The sequence below is a fragment of the Pyxicephalus adspersus genome, chromosome 1, assembly GCF_032062135.1.
Source record: "Pyxicephalus adspersus chromosome 1, UCB_Pads_2.0, whole genome shotgun sequence".
Lineage (NCBI taxonomy): Eukaryota > Metazoa > Chordata > Amphibia > Anura > Pyxicephalidae > Pyxicephalus > Pyxicephalus adspersus.
In genome coordinates this window covers 136,590,724-136,607,543 of record NC_092858.1, presented here as the reverse complement: position 1 = coordinate 136,607,543, position 16,820 = coordinate 136,590,724, and the positions used below count along the sequence as shown (strand labels likewise).

The 16,820-nt window shown below is 38.6% G+C and overlaps 2 protein-coding genes across 12 annotated transcripts in view; both read left to right on the top strand.

Moving 5' to 3' along the window:
• The first annotated feature begins 622 nt into the window (after positions 1–622).
• On the top strand, positions 623–10,285 carry EIF1AX (eukaryotic translation initiation factor 1A X-linked). The gene is given in 7 exon segments (XM_072428224.1): positions 623–835; positions 3,597–3,680; positions 4,440–4,543; positions 5,818–5,868; positions 7,089–7,170; positions 7,258–7,349; positions 8,248–10,285. Coding segments are annotated over 7 exon segments (435 nt in total). The 5' UTR covers positions 623–819; the 3' UTR covers positions 8,254–10,285.
• Positions 10,286–16,495: 6,210 nt separating this feature from the next.
• The window catches only part of MAP7D2 (MAP7 domain containing 2), a 67,235-nt gene continuing 66,910 nt past the window's right edge, over positions 16,496–16,820 (top strand). For 5 of the 11 annotated variants that reach the window (XM_072428153.1, XM_072428128.1, XM_072428144.1 and 2 more), the window contains exon 1: positions 16,499–16,698. In XM_072428153.1, coding sequence (XP_072284254.1) covers positions 16,632–16,698 — 67 coding nt within the window. In that variant the 5' untranslated portion in view covers positions 16,499–16,631. Of the gene's footprint in view, positions 16,699–16,820 lie in introns of all 11 variants that reach the window. The other 6 variants (XM_072428213.1, XM_072428197.1, XM_072428180.1 and 3 more) reach the window with 3 other exon arrangements.

Below are 16,820 nucleotides of genomic sequence, written 5' to 3'. Positions count from 1 at the left end.
TTTGAATGAGTTTCAGTTTGAATTTCCCGCACACGCACCGACGTCATCGTACGTGCCGACGTACACACACGGAGGGAGAAGCCGGCCGGCTTCTTCTTCCCGGAGAGGACACCCGACGCTGGAACATGACGATGGATGATCGCAGCGGGACCAGGTAAGTGATCGGTAAACCCGAACTTTTCTCACTGTATTTTCATACAGTGAGAAAAGTTCGGGTTTATCGATAATTGTAACTTTTTGAAGCCCGTACCAAGGTCGGGCTTATCGCTCAGGTGGTTAATAATAATATTAATAATAATAATAAACACGATTTACATATCGCACACACATTATTTTACACAGCTCAGAGTACATCCTACAAAAGATTGTGAACAGGCAAATCATGGTATTTCATTACAGAAGAAGCACCCCTGTACCTTATGCAGTAAAGAACCGGCCTGCTCCTAACTTTAGGAAAGTTGTCTACAATTACTAAAGTCTATTGCTTCACACTGAATGCTCAGAATCACTTGTACAAATAAAGTTAGTGAGAATAAAAAACACACACACAATTTCACATCCTATTGGCTAAGATTTTCTGCGCCGTCCTACTGACGTCACTTGTGCTGTACATTGTTGCTTCCGACGTGACGACGCTTCTTTTACGGCTGCGCACGCCGGTTCTTTACGCACGCGGGATCACGAGAAGACTCCCTTCAGGTCTCTCCTCAGTGTTCGGTGGACATAGACACCGGACGGACTATCTCTGTAAGCTCACAGCTCGATCTGGGAACCTGATTCAGTCGTTCTGATACATCCACACAGCCAGTAGTTTGCATCATGCCGAAGAATAAAGGTGAGGCCCAGGGAAAGCAGCTGGCGGGTCCTGTATGGTGAGAGGGCAGAGAGAGGCCTCCTTGGCCTCTGCGTATTGGTGAGGACGATGGGGGAAGGAGCTGTAACAGGCACGGCGCGGTGTGTTATGCATAGCACAGACCCAGCCATTGCCTCTATGTGTTATAAGGCGAACCTCTCATCCTGAAACATTACCACAGACCAGCATCCATCAGAATATTATCTGTAGTGTCACGTGTCCTAAATGATTTCACCGAAACCTAACAATAACATTGACTTGTAAGGTCACATGATCGGGGGTCTGCTCCGTATGGGGGGAGATGGAGGCAGGCCGGCCCTTAACCTGGGTCCCTGGTGTTTTCTATCAGGCTAGGTGTGTATATAGCTGAAACTTTGTGTACATTTATATAGAGCAGAAGTTTTCTCCCTGGCACCTTTTAGCTGGGCACACTTTTCAGTAATTACATGGCTGTTTTTGGGTGGTTACTGAGGAGTTGGGTCATAACATAACACTGGAACAGTGATGGGTTACAACACCAGCCAGGTTTTTGCTGTTTGTGTACCGTTTGGGAAATTTCCCTTCACTTCCTGTCCTAGAGATCAACAGGAAGTCACATGTGACCCCCCTATAATTGGAATTACCCTCTTACATTTGTCCCTTGGTGATGTCCTCATTCTAAGGTTTTCTTTACCACTTTTCTTGATTAGTGTTAGATTGGATTTTGGCTCATTTTAAAATCTGCAGAGGCAGCAGAAAATCAGTTGTGATGGAACCAAATATTCTCTTCTTTTTATTGTCATTCCTATTGCCTGAAAAGAATGGGAATTCTAGGGGACAGCAGCACTCATTGCCATGCTCATTAACATTTCAGCTTGTATTGTTTATTGAGAATTGTTAGGGGCTGAATTTGTTAACAAGTTACACGTTGTGTACATTTCACACCTGATGGCCAGGTAAACTTCCTCTTGGCCATGCTTGAAGATGACAATTTCCGCGATCCCTGTTCAAGAAACAATATCTTTGATGTACCTATAAAGATAGGCAGAGACAAGTTACAAAATCTTGTCCTAAATGATTTCACCTAAACATATGAATAGTATTATAGCATTGACTTGTAAGGTCACATGATCCAGGGGACTGCTCTCTATTGGTGGAGATGGAGGCTGGTTTGCCGTAACCTGGGTCCCTCTGGTGTTTTCTGCCAGGTTAGGTGTGTATATAGCCGAAACTGTGTACATTTGTATAGAGCAGTGATGGGTTAAAACCCCAGCCAGGTTATTGATTGTGTGATTGCGGAAATTTCCCTTCACCTCCCGTCCTAGATATGCAACAGCAAGTCATGTCTGACGCCCCTATAGTGAGTGGAGTTCCCTCATACACCTGTCCCTTGTCAAGACAAAGCTTTGTTTGAGGGAGCTAAAAAGTGGGTTATGTTTTACAACACCCTGCTTCGAGGGAGTAGTAACATGGCCATGTACCTGGCATTACAACCGGAGGGCAGCAGCCCAAAATAGTTTGGAAATAGACGAGCCCATATGAATAGCGTGGAGGTCCAAGTAAGAGGCTCTTTTCTTTTTCGCTCGTTACTGTTGTGGATGCCACCATCTACCTTTTGGTGTTAGATCCTCAGCCACCTTGATTGGTCAGGCTGACCGCAGCCCTGGGGTATAATTCTGCAGTTTTTTATTTTATGTTTTTAGGACCTGGTGTGAAGAAATTGTAGGTGGGTAGTGTGACCAAACTTTTCAGTAACTACCCGATATAGCTGTGGTACGCCCAGCTAAAAGGGGCCCGGGAGATTACAGCTGCAGATGGAAATGTAATGCTTGCCCTTTCTGCCACTGATTTTGTCTAGACTGGGCAACAGCAATGTGTCTGGTGGCAGCAGACACCCTAAGCTAATCAATTGTATGGGGGGGCACAGATCATCTTTAACAAGGGAAGTATGCTTAAATAATTATACCAATGATTCAAGTGACTTACTAAATGTATGTTTGCTTTCTAAACATAACTGGAACTCCATATTGATTTATATGTTCAATATGTTTGCCCACTAAAGAAAGATTGCTATACCAGATTTTGTTCAAGAAGTCAACCCTCTCACTTCATTCCCTCTACTAAAATGCTCACTTTAATTGTTGAATTAGGTGAAGCTGTGTTTAAATCAGGTCATAAATAAATATAAGGTTTAAATAATGTTATTGTTAACGTTATGTGATTGGGTATTTACAAATGAACACAGGTTCACTTTGAAAGTTTCACCTAAAAAGAAAATCTCTGGGGTTGATTTGAAAGTCATCTTGTAAAGTTTCCCTTTGTTGAATAAAGTTTTAGGAGTTGATCACATCTTTGTCTTCTTGTCTTTACACACAAGTTGCCTGATTCCAGGAGCTGTCTGTTCTCTCCATTCAATTTGTCTGAACATTGCCAGTGAACAGTGAGCTGAGCTTATAGGGGAAATAAAGCTATTATTTTCTTTCCTTGGTATTGGCTTCACCAGCGTTTTATGGTCTGGGGTTCTGTCCAGCTAGCTGCCTGGGTTAGTAGACTGTTTTGTGTACTGGTTTGGGTTAATTCCTGTTATTTTTTGTCCCAAGAATCTCCATGGTCAGGGGTGTATTTACACAATGGGGACATAATAGAAACCTGACTAAAGTAACCCCATGTCTCCCAATTACAAAAGTCTGTGTAGGAGGACTTTTTTCTTTTATTTCATGATCATTGTGTATGCTGTTGTATTTATGAATGTCTTTCCTTGCAGGTAAGGGAGGTAAAAATAGAAGGCGTGGTAAGAATGAAAATGAATCCGAAAAAAGAGAACTTGTCTTTAAGGAAGATGGACAAGGTAAAAACTTTTTGATATCTCTTGAAAATTCACTTAATACTTGTCTTTCTTTACAGCTTTCTTTGGTTAAGACATAAAAAATGCTGCTAGTCTTGGCATGCTGGCAAGAAATGCCTTTAGATATGAAATAACTTAAGGAAACTTAATTGTTCTAAAATGCTGAATATGTCTCTATAATTATATATCAAGGCATCACTTTAGGGTTGGTTAGCTATTTCAGCAAGTGTATTTCTGTCTATTATTGTTTCACCACTTTCCTCCCCAAACTTTGAACTTCCCTCGCTTGACTCAAATAATTATTTGTAGATATAAAAGAATTTTTTGATTGTTTTTGTTTGATTAATTTAGATACCGTCTTTATTTATTTTTTTTTTTTCATTACCATTGCTGTCCCAAGTCTTCACTTCTGAATACCTCACCGGTGGTCCGCAAGAAAATTTTGGTGGTTCGTGGCTCTGGCCCGTGCACCACCAAGTGGGGTTCAGAGGAAGGCGCAGACCATGTCCCCTGTACAAATCCCTGGACACAACCCGCCCACTCTCCCACCGGAGGCTAATCTGCGATGGGGGGAAGTGGACGGGGTTATGCCATCATGGCGTCACTATGGGGGTGGTTTGTTCCCCTTTGAGTGACACCCGGCTCCCTCCCCGCTTATGTTACCATACACATCTTTTTGGTGCCTGTTATGAAAATTTTTATTTAAATATCAGTTTAATTTAAAAAAAAATATTAAATGCTTTGCCTAAATTGTCTCCTCAGAATATGCCCAGGTTATTAAGATGCTGGGAAATGGTAGACTGGAAGCCATGTGTTTTGATGGAGTGAAAAGACTATGTCACATTAGAGGAAAACTGAGAAAAAAGGTAAGTGGCAGCGTTTTAAATAATTGATGGTTATTTTAGTGCTTGTTCACTCAGAACTGATAATCTGCCAGCATCATAATGTTCCCTGTATGTCTGTGAGAGACACTTGCCAGTTGTCACATAAGACACCTTTTATATTAGGACTGCATTAAAAGCCAGCTATTATCTCTGGTTGTTAAAACCCAGTAGAGGCCATGGGTGTATCTACATCTATAAGTATTAGGCCATGTATAGTGACTGTTTTGTGATCCCAAAAAAGGGGTTGCTACCCAGAGATAGCATAACTTAAAATGTTTAGAGCATGAACCCTTTTACTGCTGGGTTCCAATTTGTCGCTTGGGTAGCAATATTGATTTTAACTTGCATTCTACAAGTTTATAAGGTTGCATATTTTGCTAAAGTTTAAATAGTTTAACTGAACTGGGAGGATCCTTTAATTTATATATCATATGATAGTGGTGAGAAGGTTTATCAAAGCCTGTTTCCTAAAGCCAGTGTTCTCCCCAGACCCTTTTTACCGGGTACACTGCCTGGCATTTTTCAGTGACCACCCAGCTACTTCTGGGTGGTTACTGAAAAGTTGGGTCACAATATAGGTAGTCCCAAGGTTACATACGAGATAGACTGTATGTTTGTTTTTAAGTTGAATTTGTATGTAAGTTGGAACAAGTATATTTTAATAAATGCTATTAAGACAGATGTTTGTCGCAACATATTATTAGGCAGCGTGGTGTCAGTTACTGTATAAAATCCTCACTGTGAGGTAATCACAAAAAAAATTTATAAAGCCTAGACTTTTTTTTTAACTTCGGAAGCAAGCTGTGCTTTGATATGCAAAAAGAAACAAATGCAGAGTTTGTCCTGGCCTTAAAGCGATACAAGAGCTTGCAGAACAGCTCATCCCTTAAGATCACTTGTTGAAACTGTTAAGGCGCTCTCCTATTGGTCCCAGATCAATTTCACCCACAACCTCAGCTGTGTTCTGTGGAAGATTTATTCTGCAAGTTATGCAGTCCACCGCTCCCCCCATCAAGCCTCCCTCCTGCACATGAGGAAGCAGGGAATCCCCGTTCGTATCTAGGAACCCGCCTACAGCTTCTTCCCACCCAGCCTAAATACATTTCTGTGGAGAATACTGGGCACTTTCAAATCTGTAGTTAGTGTTGAGGGCAAATACTTTAGAACACAGGCACCTAATTTTATACTGCCCCTTTAAAATATTTGTACTATATAAAAAAAGTTCTGAATTTTTTTTTTTTGTGTGTGTGTATTAGGTGTGGATAAACACATCGGACATCATACTGGTTGGCTTATGAGACTATCAAGTAAGTACTTAATACTTCCCTTTTTTATTGTCATTTGTTTTATGAGCCGTACCTAAGTGATGAATTTGAATATCGTTGTTGCTTGTGCTGATTTGTTGGTCAAGAATGAATCTGCAGTAAATGCTAACTCATGAAAGTGTTAGCTGTTGTTCTGTCTCTGAATTAATTGCTTTCAAGAGTCATTCACTTCATTGTTCTCCCCAGTCCCTTTAGCTGGGTGTACCACTGGCACTTTTCAGTAACCATCAGGCTGTTTTTGGGTGGTTGGGCTACCACCCAACTACAATTCCTTCCCATCCAGTTTTTTTTTTTTTAAATTCCAGGTTAAACACTGCTCTTGAAACAAAATATAGGTAAATTAGTGTTTTAGAGACTTTCAGAAAACTAGCATTTTCAGGAGAGGTCAGAAACAAAAGCCCAACTTACTATCTTAGTATCCGTTTTCTTTAAAGGTCTCCTTTACTGAGACATACATGGAGGCTGTCCTTGCCTCAAACATTTGCGTAGTGGCAGCTTCATTGTTCTTCCAGGAAAGGTTGCTTAAAAATCTTCAAACAAAAATCATGTGGAAATTGGGGACAAAAACATAGGTGCACAGTTATGTGGGCCAAACAAAGGGAGGAATGGATTTTGTGAGTAGCATCTTGTAAACTTTGTCTAAATTCCTGTTTAAACATGCTGATAGTATGATGCATGAATTGTAACTCATTCTTTGATTTTTAACAAATCTAGACACATGCATACTCATGGAGTATTACCTCCAGTCACAACCACCCAACCTTTTTGTTTACACCTTAGTCACCAACTGAAGCATAATCATCCTTGAAGCTTGTTTTTTCACTACAGGTTGAATGTAATAGAATAACAAAAGTTAGGGGCCTCTATCCAGCATTTTCTTGTCTAAAGTTCAGGAACGTTTATCAGTTTACCGATCTGGCTAAGGGCCTGTGACACTGTGCCTCCTTTCTGCAGACAGATTCATCAACCTGCTACCTCAGCTTATTGTACATTGCCCCCTTACTGACCAACACTGTAGAATTTTAGTCTGTACCAAGAGTGCAATGACGAGGTAAAATATTGGTAAAAAGTTTGGCCACTGAGGGATGGCAAAAAAAGTGAGCTGTTACAAATTTTGGTCTCTCATCTCTTGTTTCCCTTGACAGATTTATTAGTGAGATTATTAGAATTGTGTGTGTAATTCTGTTGACTTCTCTCATCAGGACAACAAAGCGGATGTTATTCTAAAGTATAATGCAGATGAAGCAAGAAGTCTCAAGGCCTATGGTGAACTTCCAGAGCATGGTAATGACAATCATAGTACAGCTAACAGTTATGTGATTGATTGGTGTTTTGACGGCTATTCTAAAATGTTTGTTTTTTATTTTTTAGCTAAAATCAATGAAACGGACACATTTGGCCCTGGTGATGATGATGAAATCCAGTTTGATGACATTGGAGATGATGATGAAGACATTGATGATGTAAGTGGTCATCATCATGTAATAAATAACTGAGTAGTCATTAGCATCTGACTAGTGTCTGGTATTGTTAGAAGTTGGAAATCACTGTTACATAGTCTCCAGCGTTAGCAACTCCAAGTAGAAACATATTTGGGTTTATTCATTTCTAGATACTTGCAGAATCCTTTTAAACCCATTTTTAAATTGCAGTGTGGGCATTATTATTGAGCATTTTCTAATACTGAATGCTGGGCTCCTATGTAGATGTAATCTTAAAAGGGATTTGTGCAGCGTTCCTCGTAGGTTTGCCACTTTCATTTTGTCCATGTTTTCCTTTTGTTCAATAAAAACAGATGTAAATATTAATCTTAACAGGGAACATAATCCTTATTGCTTAATTTGCTCCCTGTGCCCCATGGCAGGGAGAAAGCAGTTTTTCTCACCTGACCCCACCACCACATTACATAACCTTACTATTTAAAGCACCATGTGTACCTTATTAGTCGTCTCTGTATACTGAAAGTGCCCTTGGCAGTTAAAGCACATGACTTATTTTTATACCTACACTTCTTTATAGCAAGCTATATCCAGAAGTTAATTCAAAGAATTAACTTCTACGTTCATATACAGATGAGCGATGTGACTCATCTGACAGGAATGGTACTGGAAACTCAGATACCTTTATGTGCTCCAACTCCAGCAAATTGTAGCTTACACAGCAGTTTTCTTTCACTGCTGGAGGTGGAGCAGAAGGATAGACAGTATGTCTGTGGAGGTCAGCATCAAGTGAAAAGGTTGCTTTGCCTTGTATAGCAAAAATGTTTCCCAAATAATATAACTTTGCTGTCTGGTTTACAATGTATTTTTTAACACTGTCAGAATTGTATGAAACTAATTTTTTGTTTCTTTCCTTTTGTAGATTTAAACCGAGAGAAGTATATTCCATTCCAATTGCTGCAGGTTGTCCTGGTTTTGATGTTTTGATTTTGAGTGAAGTCCTCCAGTTGAGACAATATTCTCCCACCACTCAATAAAATTTATTTTTAAAGTATTTATACTTTCAGTAGAGGTCATTCATGCTGGATACATTGGAACACCTGAACATTTAAATATCCCCTGCCTGTAATAGTTTGGCACGCCTTCTTGTACACATTGTTTTGTAATTATGGCTATTTGATTCCTCTGAAAACATTAAATTTGTTAAATTGGAAGATACATCCTCACTTTCCATTGGACTCTACGGTGTTAACCAATCACAGCCCAGGCAGTGGCCCAATACTTGTTTTTACTATGTGACTAGTTTTATACACTTCTACAGAAGAGTTCTTCCTTCATGATCTTTCAGTTGTGGGGTTGTTAATTATTTTAATGCCACTGTGCAACAACTGCATTACTGATATGATAAGCTCTGCCGAATTACTCTCCCATTCATTTATCTAATTTGTTTTTTATTAAAATACCAGATTGTATTTTTGTTTCCAGTTAATAAATATCTAACCATATGTTTCACTTTTTTTGTTTTTAAGAGCTGTATAAATATTTTCTACTATACAGAAACTACTTGTGTTATGCAGAAATCTAATTGTACACCGGCAAGGGAAGGGCAAAGAGGAAATATTTTTGACCCCTAAAGTTTAGCTCATGTTTGCCCTTTAAAATGCATGTTCTTAACATTTTCCAGCTTCAATATAGATATAAGGCCGCATTCAAATAATTTTTTCAAAGAACTTTTTGATAAGTTGATAACCCATGGTAATCCTAGTTTCTGCAGCTATTCACATATGTGGAATGCTGGTGGTGTCCATTGAGGCATGTACCGTTTTGCTGAAAGGTAGCTGCCAAACCTCTTGTTGATGACCTTTGTCCCAAAGCAGGCAAAATCACTTCCTAAAATATTTTTTGAACAGAGAATTAAGGGGACATGAAAAGTGGGAGTTGTCCATGGCAACCTTTTTTTTTTAACTTATACTTGAAATGTGGTTGCTTCTCATTCATAAGTCCTTGAGGGGAAAAACATTTGATCCAGCATGAGCCATGAAATCAGAGCTCTTAGTAGTAAAATACTCCCAATACAAATTAAATGGGGACATTTTGTGTGAAGAGGTGTTTTACAGTTGCTCACAACTGTTTTCTACAAATTGGAGTGATAATGCCGTAAAACACCTTTTCTCTCTAGCACCAGGGCTTTCCATGATGTTTCTCTGGTATCACCAACACCACGTACAAGCATGTTTGGTATCTATGCACCCCTTTTACCTTTTTTACTTAGGTGTACACCTGCAAGTGTGGAAAAATGTGAACTGTTGGTGGTCCCTGAGAATTGAAGATGGAAAGTGCTGCTAAAAAGAGAACCTTACCAGTATTTTGGTAAAGGTCCAGATAAGCAATATGTAATGCCAGACTAAACTGATACAATTTCTCCTCTTTGGTTATTAAAGGGAAACTATAGTGTATGTAGTGAGGACTCGTGTACCTTGAAAGCAGATTGATGTGCTTGCTTTTCCAAAGTATTTTAATTGTATTTTATATGGATATTCTCCTCCAGACTGATAATTTACAGTGAGGAACATGAAGCATATTCATGCCAGAGCCCCAGTATGTTTACAGCACCACTATGGCTGCCTTCAAATACTTACAAAACACCTTGACAGAATTATTTATATAACTTACCCATGTCATTTGTGTATATAAAACAGACTCTTAAGACTATAGACTCCCTTTAAAATTTGGTTAGTCACAGGAAGTTTGCCTAAATTCCCCTTCTTCCCTTGGGGTATGCAAGCTCCCTTTTGAATGCATAATGTATATGAATTGAAATTGTATACTGATAGAAGTGAAACTTGTAAGGGCCTTTGTTTCAGACATATTAAAAAAAAATGTTCTAATGGAAATATACCATGCGACTTCTGAATGGAAAAATGTCATTTATAAATGCATAATAAAAAATTGTGCGTACATTTTCTTTAGTATATTTTGTGAGAATGTATTTGTGTATGAGGTGGGTATGTAGACTTTTCTACATAAATGGGGTTTTCATTACTATTTGGGTTGATGAAAGTGTTTTTTGCTACACTGAAATTATAAGCAGTGTTGTCAGCCCTATCCACTTGTATTATTATCTCTGAATTACAGGCATTTCTTCTCTATAACCTAAAAGGGATATTCGGTAGTCTAGCGGTGTTCAATTGCTCTTCTGTGCAGTTGTGTAGCAATTTACTCAACATGTAGTATTTCCATGTGGGTTATATGTCGCACTTTAAAAGAACCATTCTCCTTTTATACCCAAACAGGAAAATGTCTAAATGAATGCAGAAAATGTGTATATAGTATCTGTTTAACCTATCAAAGGATTTTCTGTCCCAGTTCTATTACATGCCACCAGATATTTCTCTGCTGTAGTTTTACTTTCACCTACAGGTCTTGTCCCCAACCTGTGGTGTGTCAACATTTTGTGGTTTTTATTCAACACATATTGCTGTGATGTACCGCAGCTCTGTTGGCAATATGCTTTGTAATACTAATAACAATAGCTGACACTACAGCTACCCGAGCATGTTACTTTTATTACCCTGCAGTAATATTAAAAAGTATTTATATAACACTGACATTACACAGCGCTGTACATTTAATAGGGTTTGCATATGACAGATACAAACGAGAGAAGAGGCACCGCACAGCCCTGAACCTGACTTTGTTGAGATCTTTCACCAATTAACATCACATTAAAAACTTGTCAAAAACTTGTTACAACTAGTTGTTAAACTTTTACAATTTTTTTTTTCCCCCCAAATATGCAAGTAGTTTGTGCAAAGTCTGGGCATAAATGCGCTTTAGAATGTAGGATTCTATGAAGTTTGTGGGAAGCAGCTTCCCATCCTGTTAATGGAAAGGATCTATTATTTTTGTGATAGCATGTACAGTGTATGATTTATACGAAGAGTGCATAATGTGTAGTGAGCAGCCACATATTTATTGCATTGCACAGGCTTAATACCAATCATAACTCAGATTTCTGTGGATTACTTCTGATTTATTGCAGTTTATCTTTTTGTTTTATGGAGGAAAAAAAAACATTGATTGGTGTAGGAAAGGGATCAGACTTTGACCAGGTTGTGACACTGCGGTGATCTTCCCACCTTTCTATTCTGCCTGACATCCAAGTAAGGACTAATTGGGGCACGGAGGGCAATATGGAAAGAATCTAACTCCTGTACCATTCAAAAAGAAAAATACCATCTAGAATTGGCTTGTGTATGACTCGTTTCATGTTTTTAGTTTTTATCTAGTTGTAAACATTAAAATATCAGGAACCAAGGAATCTTTATATGTAGACATCCCAAGTGCTGCAATTCAGTGGAATAAAGGGAGCATTCATCTCTGTTTAATACATGGTATTCAGCTTATGAATGATAGTTTGTTTCTCTGAGGTAGTGTACCTTGGTGGGTGTCCAACATATTTAAGCATGTAAATAAGAATACAGTATCTAGTGAATTTTTCTGCCTAATTTAAGCTTGCTTGTTAGTTATAGGTAGCAGTTTTGAAAGCCAAGTTGTCTTGATAAAAAGGTGAGATGTAGGTAAACTCTGGTGGTTAGGAAATAGTTTAACATGGCCTTTCTCTACTTTTTTAACATGGGAGAACCATTGAAATAACTTTCAGGTTTCTTAAACTAACAGAGGTACAAGTCAGAATGTAAAACACTAGTTTTACCTATAGCCAGATGTCATAATATACCGGTAGTTATACTTTCAAGCTTTTATAATTCTTTTGCAAGGAGCTATATTTTGAATTCAATGGAAGCCAATAATTGAAAAATAAATTATGATTGTGTTGAAAACTTTTAATAAATTTAACAAAGAACACTGTCCGTACCTGAAATATTTATAGATTAAGTTGTTAAAGTTAGTTTTACCTCTTGTCTGCACTGTTCCTAGCTTAGTGCAGTTACATAGTACTAATCGTTTGTACTTTTTCATGGTGAATTTCAAGTGATGCTTTTCTTCTGTTTGTACCCATTTTATCTCCTTAACCAGTCACTGGTCATTAACAGAATAGAAAATTGTCAGTGACTGGCCAAAGAGGGAAGGTGAATCTCTGAATAAAACCTGATGTTCTTTTTATTTGAGCAGAGGTGTACTCAACATGTTAAATGCATATTTCTTTTGAGTTCATACACATTTTCCTTTCCATGAAGCTTGAGTTTCAAACAACTGTCAAAGGAGAAATAGGAAAGTTGCTATTGCAGGGTTCTTGGTTGTTTTAGTGGACCTTGGTTCAAGAACGAATGGGCGAACATAGAAAGAGGACAAACTCATAGGGTGATATGGAACAAATCTGGTAGATTTCCAGAGGACTATATTAGGCATATTGTGGAATGAACTTAATATTAGTCTTGACTACAAGGCCAAATGCATCTCCTCCTAAGGCCTGAGAACCCAGACTGCCTTTGTTAGCTCTCCAGGCAAAGAATATGATGGGTTGATTTCCTGATGTGTATTATACTACTCTCACCTTCCGAACTATTATTATTAGCCAGTATTTATATAGCACCAACATATTACACAGAGCTTTACAAAGTCCATAGTCATGTCACTAACTGCCTCTCAATCTAATGTCCCTATCATAGTCATATGTCATTAATACAGTCTAAGGTCAATGTAGGGGGAAGCCAATTAACCTAACTGCATGATTTTGGAATGTGGGAAGAAACTGGAGTACTCAGAGGAAACCCAAGCAAACACGGAGAACCTGCAAACTCCATGCAGATAGTGTACTGGCTGGGATTTGAACGGCACCAGTGCTGTAAAGGTGAGAATACTAACCTCTGAACTACCATGTAACTACCCCTATGTTTTTGTAAATTGTGACTTGGTATGAATATATTTCCTTTCTCATTTACACTATGACAATTTATCCAAAACTACAGGTGCACTATAAGAGTAAAACATTTGTATAAGGTATGCATCCAGAGGCAGATGATGTAGACACAAATATGTCTACACCAACGTTTAATTCAAACAGCTATTTATGATTATGGTTCCAAGTAGTAATAAACAATTTTTAGAAATGTATCATGGATAGAAGCTTATGAGAGTTGCCTATTCACACCTATTTTGTAAACTTGATCCAATTAAAAAAAAAAAGCCTAGGCCTTAAAATTAAGTTGCTGAGTCAAATTCAGCTAAGTACATCAATGCTAAGTGTGTATCTTAACACCTTCTGAAAATTACCTCCAGCTTTAGCTCCAGTCATTTTATTAGGTAATGAAGTCTGAATGGGAATATGTGTTAATTCAGGAATATTAAATATGTGTATCATGTATGACAAGCTTTGGAAAATACAGCATTCATATGTTATTTAAATTCCAGCTTCATGTGTCTTTCTAGAATATCTGCTATGCTGCATTCTGGGGGGGGGAAGGGGGGTTGAAATTAACTAAAGTCACATCTTTACACAACTGGATTTGTTATGTTAATAGTTTGAGTGAGATTTAAGGGCGGCTCTTGTAAACCTTAAAATTTGGGCTTAAAATTAAGGAAAAAATTGGCTATTTCTGAAATCCTAAACACGGATCTGCAATACCCAGGGCCCATTCATTATTTACACTTGTATTGCAGTAACATTGTAAAAGCATTTTACCCCTAGATACAGTATTGTACAAACTGGTGCAGTGTGTTAGGTGGAATATCAGCCTGATAATAGTAGAGAACACATATGTGTTATATAAGGGTTGGGTACATGTTTAAGTACAATAGCCATCACCACTAGTCCTAGTAAAATACTACACTAACACATAGCAATAACTTAATGTGTTTTATTGCAATGCATAATCTGATAAAAATCCTCAAAGCATTAAATCTAAAGGTCCAGGCTGCTGTCATTTTAATTCATCAAGTAACAACTTTTATCACTGGTCTGGTTATGTTATATTATTGTATAGGAGGAATGATACCTGCACAGCCCTCAGAGCTCCAGAATCATAAATTATAATACACCGAATCATATAAAGTACAAACCAGCCATTATCAACCAGGATTCCTCCAGAGGTTGTTAGGGGTTCCTCTAACATTATATCCATTGACCATTAATTTAACAGGCTTTTTCCCACTGATTCCCAATAAATTGGCGTTGTTTAGTACCTTGTTTCCTGAAAATAAGCCCTACCCCGAAAATAAGCCCTAGCATGATTTTTCCCTATTTTTTAATATGCTCGAAAAATAAGCCTTACTCCGAAAAAAGTTACAATATATATAAATACATAGACAAGAGGTGCTCATTTAAGGAAAGTGCTAATGCTAGACATGAGAAATTGGGGCCAATGGTTCTAAAGGAAATGGAGTCACAAGAAAATTTATGATGGAATTCAGGGTTTGGAGAGTTATGATTATGTTCCAGAATGTGATGACATGACTGTATTTGAATAAATGTTGATTTTTTTGTTCAAGAATAAATGTCGATTGTTGTTCATGAAAAAATAAGACATTCCCTGAAACAAAGGCCCTAGTGCATTTTTATGGAGCAAAACATAATATCTAACAGTGTGGAGTATGAGTATCAAATTGACTGGATGCTATCAGTGTTCTGGGATGGAAGGTATTAATTTTGCATGGCAGCCCCACATAGATAACAAAGAGATTAAGGTCCAAATGTTCAGCGTAGTCACCCTTCTGTCTGTGGTATACCTGCTGTTTTCTGTAACAGTGACATATTTTTTGAACTCATTGTGAGCTCCTTTAAGGTAAATTAAGGAATGTAAGTATTAAAGTATTTCTCCTATAAAGTGTCGGAGCCCAGCCATTCACAGATTTGACCCTCTGTGACTCCAGGAACTTTGCTGGTAGTGGCAGACTGGATGAGCAGGGCAGGGTTGCTGATTTCAGGCCGCAGCTCTCAGGGTCAGAATTTATTAGATGATCCAATCTTCAGATCAACAGGAAAATATTCTAATACCTGTCTTACTCAACACGTTTTACCTCTTCCTTGGTCCATGGTGCCTACTAAGAATTTATATTACAGATGAACATTGTTGTATACAATCACATCACAAAACATGAAATATTGAAATCTCCCATGCATTTTGTAATAGAACATTAATTAAGGGGCCCTGTGATTTCTAAAGGTTCGGCCCAGATGGGTTTCAGATGTTTCAACTGTTTGGGCCTGTTCCTGCTGTTTGCTGGAATTCTTATAACAAGGAAATTCTTCATTGAAGTGATCAAAGTAATAAACATCTTTAAAGCCCAACAGAACTGTCCAGTTTGTTATGATAATCCAATATACCTGATATCAGTTCCATCCCTGACAATCCGTGGGATTGCTGACCAGTGTTTACCATAACAACAGGCAATACATCAATACGAGCCCCACTATAACCATCAAACATTGGGAAACACACCCATGTCATGTCATGATTGTGTGCTGGAGGAGTAACGTTTTCAGGTTGTGTATGTGCAATAATCAATAAAACCTCAATACAACCAAATAATGACTTGTCTATATCCAGCACAAAATAATTAGCCTGATTTATGGCCACTCCCTAGGACAACCTACCACATCCAATCTATCACTTTTCTAATGCCAGTTATATGAGCTGGTTCTGACTTGAACTGAACTGCTTCTGAGTTGCTTTTACTTTGTATACTCTGTATAACCCCTATTTCATGTACAGCACTGCGTAATATGTTGGTGCCATAGAAATCTTGTTTATTATTATTATTAATAATAATAATAATAATAATAATATATGAGCCGCTTTACCATCAGGGCAGCTAAAAGCACTACAAATAATATTACAAATTATTACAATGAACCAGAAATCACACATGCAGTATTTGTGGCAGCCATTGTTGCATCATGGATGCACTGGGAAGGTGCAATCACATTGAGTGCTACCTATCATGTAATGAATTTGTGCATGGATCCTGAAGGTGAAGTATTTCAGCCTGGGCTGATTTTTATTGCCTATTATATAAATCAAATGATTGGAGTTGTCTTTATTACCTATAAGAGATAAACACAGAATATACACATAAGCCACGCCCCTTCACTAAGCACCGCCCCCTCGCATCACAGCACGCACCTAATGAAAGGTAATGAGCTGTCAGACAGCGCCCCGCCCACGGCCCGGGCGGACTAGCCCCGCCCCCTTGTAGCTGACATTCCCTCCCAGCCTGCGATTGCTGTGCCGACACATATGTTGTGTGTGAGCTGAGCACTGCGGACCTACACATGTACCGGCTGGGATAGGCCAGGGCTGCAGCCAGGCATTACAAGGGTTAATTATCGATTTCTTATCGGAGGCAATGGAAATGGCGGAGGAGGCAGAAAAAACATCTCCTAAAAGCCCCAGAGGAGGGATTGTGGCGGCAGGTAAGGAAAAAAGGGGGAGGGGCAGGGGTATAGAGGACTGCAGATGTGACAAATGTCTTTGGTTGGGGTATTATTTGATCAGGAGGTAAGGCCAGTGTATGGTGACAACAGCCCCTGATTGG